The sequence below is a fragment of the Chinchilla lanigera genome, unplaced genomic scaffold, assembly GCF_000276665.1.
Source record: "Chinchilla lanigera isolate Chin_1 unplaced genomic scaffold, ChiLan1.0 scaffold00005, whole genome shotgun sequence".
Taxonomy (NCBI): domain Eukaryota; kingdom Metazoa; phylum Chordata; class Mammalia; order Rodentia; family Chinchillidae; genus Chinchilla; species Chinchilla lanigera.
Window position 1 is genome coordinate 38,374,621 of NW_004955406.1, and position 6,000 is coordinate 38,380,620.

The window sequence follows — 6,000 nt, forward strand, 5'->3', positions numbered from 1 at the left end:
AGGCAGGCACATCAGAGTGGAGTAAAGCTGCTTAGTTCATGGCTGCTGGGAAACAGCACAGGGAAATAGAGCCTGCCAGAGAGGAAGGGGCCAGGAACCAGAGATCCCAAGGCCACCCCTCCATGACCCACCCTCATCACCCAGAAGTATACTCCACCAATCACCTGAGAGAATCCCAAAGTCAATCAAGTTAACACAATCAAGCCTAACCTTCACAAAGTTCTGGAACCAAAAGGAACATTGCTGGGATTAGTGTCCTCTGAAGCTATTGTGTGCCTCCAGTCTGCCTGTGAATCTGCGAGTGACACCTCAGCAGCCCCTGGGATCAAGAAGGCCTCGCAGAGCCTTGTGTCAGATAGATCTGTTTCTGAAAGAGTTGGGGTAAAAGGGAAAGATTATAGTTGAGTAGCCAGGGAGTTTTAAGGGGTCATCTACTAAGTGATCCTTAGGTAAAAGGTGGAAAGGAATACTTTCCTCTCCCTACAGAGATAGATAGGAGAAAAAGACAAGGAGCCCTGCTTCTTGGATACATTTTTCTACCTTGAACTTCCTTTCTACAGTACCTCGATGAAGAAGCTGGACAGAAAAATAACGTTTAATATATAAGAAAGACATCTCATGATGGTGTAGACAGAATTGAACCCAATTATACAACTGACCAGTTGAGTTGCCTTAGACAAGTTATTTAGTCTTAGGGAGGCTTTCTGAGCCTCAATGTCCTTATCTTTAAATGAAAGAGACAATACACCTCTCTCAGCTGCTGTGTACTCCAAACGTTGGGCAAGCAGTCGGGTGGGGGGGGATGTATCTGAGAGCCTCCCTCCCAGTGTACCCAAGCACCTCCCAGGGAGGGTACAGGACATGAGGAGGAGGAGGCCAGCAGTTGGCTGAGCTTGCAGACTGCTGTCCCAGGGGGACATTCCCGGATGTCTGCTGCACACTCCCTCAGGGGGCTGGAAGGAGGAGTGGAAATTTTTCTTCCTCAAGGTGAAACTTTCCACCGGGCTTAAGTCTTGGAGAACCACAGGACGTCGAGCTCGTGGGCTGCCTGCTGCCTGTAATGGGAGCTATAGCAGGGCCCCCCTTCTTCCTGTGGGAGCAACTGAACCTCCACAAAGAAAGCCAGGAGCTGCTGCTCCAGCCAGATTCGATTTCCTCCTTGTTTGAAGACTGGTTACTTAACACCTTGGCTGTGACTTTCCCAGCCTCAGACAGAGTCCCTGGGTTTTGCCCCTTGTATTTCATTCACGCATTTTGATTTCAAAGAATTGGTAAGCTCCATTCTAGAGCAGAGGGGCGGGCATGGAATGAAAGGTAGGGAGGGAAGGAAATGCCAAGACTCTGTGGGCACACCTCAGCCTTCTACCTGCCCTGGTGCTGTCCAGGCCAACCAAGGGCAGCTCCACAGCCTTCCAGCCTCCTGGGAAAACTCCCAACCCAAAGTGTTTACTCTTTAAGTGGAGAGGAAGGATCCACACAGAAACAGCCAAAGACAAGGACAGGAGCCACAGAGTTACCTACCCATCCCCTTAGGCTGGAGGAAGCGCCACAGGGCACTCCTAATCCTGAATAATATAGAGGTGACTTTTAAAGACAAGCAATTCTGTCTTCCCACGCAGGTCCTCAGACAACTTCCCAGTCTGAGTTGAGAAACTTAAGTTTTATTCTTTAAAAACAGTTTTAAAAATTGTTTTGTGATGCTAGTTTAAACCCAGGGGCTTATATATGCTAGGCAAGTGCTCTACTACTGAACTATGTTCCCAGTCCTTTCAAAATTCTTACAGAATTTATTTTTATTTTTTATTTTGGTTTTTTGAGACAGGGTCTTGCTATATAGTTCAGGCTGGTCCTGAACTCACTATGTAGCTCAGGCTGGCCTTGAACTTGCAGCAATTCTCCTGCCTCAGCCTCCCGAGTGCCTCTCTTACAGAATTTGTGAATCCCCAAGATGTCCATAACTCCCTGGAGTTCAAAAGTCCTAGTTGCAGAGCTACTGCCACGGGCTGGGGATACGGCTCAGGGGTAAAGCATTTGCTTAGTATGCACAAGGTCTTCAATTCAGTCTCCAAACTGGAGCAAACAAACATGCAACTGTGAATGAGAAAAAAGAAATCTCCTATGGCATTAGAATTGAAAGGAACATTAATGGTTATCTAGTCCAACATCTCACTCAGGGTGAAAGTGCTCTCTCAGTTTAGGGGTTTTCTGCTTCCATATCTCCAGGAACAAATTATGCCCAGCTTCTGCATCTGTACCTCTCCCCACCTCCTTCCCATTCTTTACCCTCCCCAAATAACTACTCCATCTCCATGAGTAAATAAATAACTGGGCTCCATAGTCAGACAAATCCGCATTTCAATTCTGTTCAGTCACTCTCTGGTTGTGAGACCTGGGGCAAGCTCAACTTCAATAAGCCTCAGTTTCCTTGTCCGTCACCTGCCTCGTGTAGCTGCTGGGAAGGTGCAGCCATGAAGATGAGGAGTCACAAGAAGAGTAAAATAAAAAGGAACGCTCATCTTTGTTAAGTAAATCTATGAGTTGATGTAGCATGACGATTTGTTTCCTCGGTTGTCTCCATAAACTCTCAGCAGGACCATATCTTACTCATCCCAACTCTTTCTATACTTGCCCAGTGCCCAAATATAGTTGGCATTGTGTTCAGCTACATGAGTCCACTGTGCACTTCTTAAAGGTGGGGTGTTGTTTTGTAGGACAACTAATTGTGGGGGTTTGTTCTTTGTAGGAAGAGCTAAAAAGTCTCCATTTAAACTATAGTCCGCAATCTTAGACAATCCATCTATTGATGTTCTACATTACGGGGCAAAACAGTATGTAGGAGTCTCCTTGATACTTAAGCTTTCAACTGTTTGTCAGCCATAATATCCTGACTTAGTTTTGCCTTCTGCAAGCTAAATATCCCCCAGTTAATTTTGATTATTTCTCACACAAATGACTTCTGCTCCTTCACTATCCTTGGTTAACCTGTCAACACACTGCACCTTATTGATCTCTCCTTAATGTAGTTCACAGATGGGCAGGGAATTGCAATGACACCCTGGCCAGAAGAGAGAACCATATGATTTCTAGCTCCCATTACTAGGGCAGCCACCACCCCAAACTCTCAGCAGCACTTCCAACCTAAAGCCAGAAGAAGGCACAGGAGAATGCTGAGTGACAGAAAGAGCAAGTCTGGGTGAAAAGTACAGAATCAACAGTGCACATAATCCACACACGGATAATAAGGAGATGTTGAATATTTACACCCCAGGTTAGAAACAGATATGCAGAGCTGCCAGATGACCAGGACTGAGCAGAGTTAGTGCGAGGCGAATCTGCTCAAATGAGTGGGAGTTACCGGGAAGGTGGGTAACTGACACCATGACCCAGGAGCCACTTTCTTGTCTCCCCTCTCAGATGACCTGGACCTGGATGAGCTCCAGCTGGAAATGGAGGACTCAAAGCCACACCCCAGTGTCCAGTGTAGCCCTATTCCAGGTGAGATGAGAGCTTGGGGAGCAGGGAAAGGGGCTGAGGACAGGGCATTCTGCTACCTAGATGGTGGGGCAGTTCAGCTGGCAGGTCTGTAGTCAAGTTTCAGGGACTTACTCTACCTGCTGCCCACCTGCTATGGGGAGGGCCTTTTCTCATAATTCCTGGGAAAGAGCTGGAGTTTTCTCCTTTGGGTGGCTACCTGTGAGTAGTAGTGAGGCTGAGAGTGAGGGAGTGTCTGGCAACCTTTACAAATCAGCCAACTAGAGGTTGTACCTGTGGAAGAAACCACTGGCATGGAGAAGCAAGAAAGAATGTCTTAGTCCCAATGCTCAGGGAGGCACGTGAGACTGCTTCTGAGCGTTCCCTTGGCCTAAGACCCACATCACAGAATCCTGGAACTCAGTGGGACTCTGAAATGTCACCCTCCCCAGCCCTCTCTGCTCCATCCCAGAAAGAATGCATTCTTTCTTTATTAGAACGCTTCAGGATGGAAAAACTCCACAGTGTCCCTGGATAACTCCTACCGTACTGTCTAACCATTACAGCTGAAGAAACCTCTTTAGACTCTAACCTAAATCCATTTGCTGGGAAGAAAGAAAATTCTCTTCCTCCTTGGTAGAATTCAACCTAAGATGCTCACAGTAAAGAGGTCCCTTCCCTTTGTATAAAATGCTCACAGGCTATGCCAGAAGCCAGCAGCATCCTGCTTAGGCCAGGCCAGGAACTGTTCAGCATAAACAGAAAACGACAGTTGCTTCTATTTCGTCCCACCTCCATTCCCCAGGTTTCCATCTTTCCTTGGCTCAGGCCACTTGACCTTCTCCCCTTTTCCTCTCAAGCCGGTGGTGCTGGCCTGACCTTGCCCAACACCAGCTCTCGACACTTAGGGACAACAGCTCACTGCCCAGTCCCAGCTCGGACCCCAGCCCTGACCCAACCTAGAGGAAGCAGATGGTGGTGGTTTTTTTTTTTTTTTTTTTTTGACTTGGAAACCCAAATGCTTCCTTCACACAGCCACAGAAATTTCACCTATGAAAACGAGTCATCAACAGGGAGTAAGGGATAACAGGAAGTTCCAAAAAATAAGGTCCAACTTAAACTTTCTTTTAAAATAGATCATACAAATAGCCAGATAAATTACAGCACATCATATGTTGGAGTTTTTAGTACACAGCCATTGAAAATATTTTTGAGGACATGGGAAAGCATGCCTAACAAAATTTAACTTAAAGAAAATAATAAAAGGCTATTACAGAAAACACCGAGTTTAAAAATCAGTAGGTATATATGTATTTTTAGAAACATACCAAAACAATGAGTTCTCTGAGAGGTGAAGTCATAAGCAGTTTTGATATCTCCCTATTATTTTTAAATTTTTTCTACAATTACCATCTATTATTTCATAGTCAGAAAAAATGTTTTAAAAATAACTCTCACTCAAATAGCCTCTCAAATTCCCAAGCTACCTAGAAATACACTGAGAAACAAGAGTCCCAAGCCAAAGGAAATGAAGAATACTGGGTCCAAAGTTACAAGGTAATTTAAGAACAGACTCTGGAAGAGATGGAAAACACCAGAATCTCACCCACCTAATGAAGTAAGATCGGAGAACCCTAGAAGTCTGTATTTTGGTCACTTGTTTTACCTCCCAAGCACTGACTGACCAAGGAATACGCAACAGGAAATGTGACCTGCACGGAGCAGCAGAGAGCCGGCCTGGTACCATATCTGTGGTCAGCGGAGTCCTCAGTGATCACTGGGCAGACAGAGCCTTGGCCACAATCCCAAGTCTAATGTCCTGTCCTCTCCTGTATGTCCCTCTTCTTAGTCTGTCCCTCCCATCCTTCCATATGGTGCTCCGCTGGAAAGACTGATTTACATAACATTACTTTGACGCCTGGGTTTGCATTGCACCAATTTAGTGTGTATGCTCTATTTTTTACATGTATCTGGAGGATGGGTCGTATTCACCCCATTTGCAGCCCCTCAGAAGCAGAGCTGTTTATGTCCCCATCTTCTCTCCCTACACTGCGATCAGATGTTATCTGAGGGCGGAAGCTGTGCTCATCTCCCTGGGACTGGGGATCCTCTGGGTTCACAGGCGGCCCTTGGCCGGATCCCAGTAGCCTCGACCTGGAGGGGTAACGCCAGCTCTCTCTCCTGCAGGCCCCTTCAAGCCCTGCGAGCACCTCTTCGAGAGCTGGGGCATCCGCCTGGCCGTGTGGGCCATCGCGCTGCTCTCTGTGCTCTGCAATGGGCTGGTGCTGCTGACCGTGTTTGCCGCCGCCGGGCCCGGGCCCCTGCCGCCGGTCAAGTTCGTAGTCGGTGCAATTGCCGGCGCCAACACCTTGACCGGCGTCTCCTGCGGCCTCCTGGCCTCCGTGGACGCCGTGACCTTCGGCCAGTTCGCCCAGTACGGAGCGCGCTGGGAGACGGGGCTGGGCTGCCGCGCCACGGGCTTCCTGGCGGTGCTGGGCTCCGAGGCGGCCGTGCTGCTGCTGGCGCTGG

At 47.8% G+C, this 6,000-nt stretch overlaps 1 protein-coding gene across 1 annotated transcript in view; it reads left to right on the forward strand.

The window, feature by feature from the left end:
• Lgr6 (leucine-rich repeat containing G protein-coupled receptor 6) overlaps nucleotides 1–6,000 on the forward strand; it is a gene marked incomplete in the record, with an annotated part of 106,680 nt that overhangs the window by 99,623 nt on the left and 1,057 nt on the right. The window contains 2 exon segments of the mRNA XM_013522356.1: nucleotides 3,415–3,495; nucleotides 5,659–6,000. Coding sequence (XP_013377810.1) covers nucleotides 3,415–3,495; nucleotides 5,659–6,000 — 423 coding nt within the window.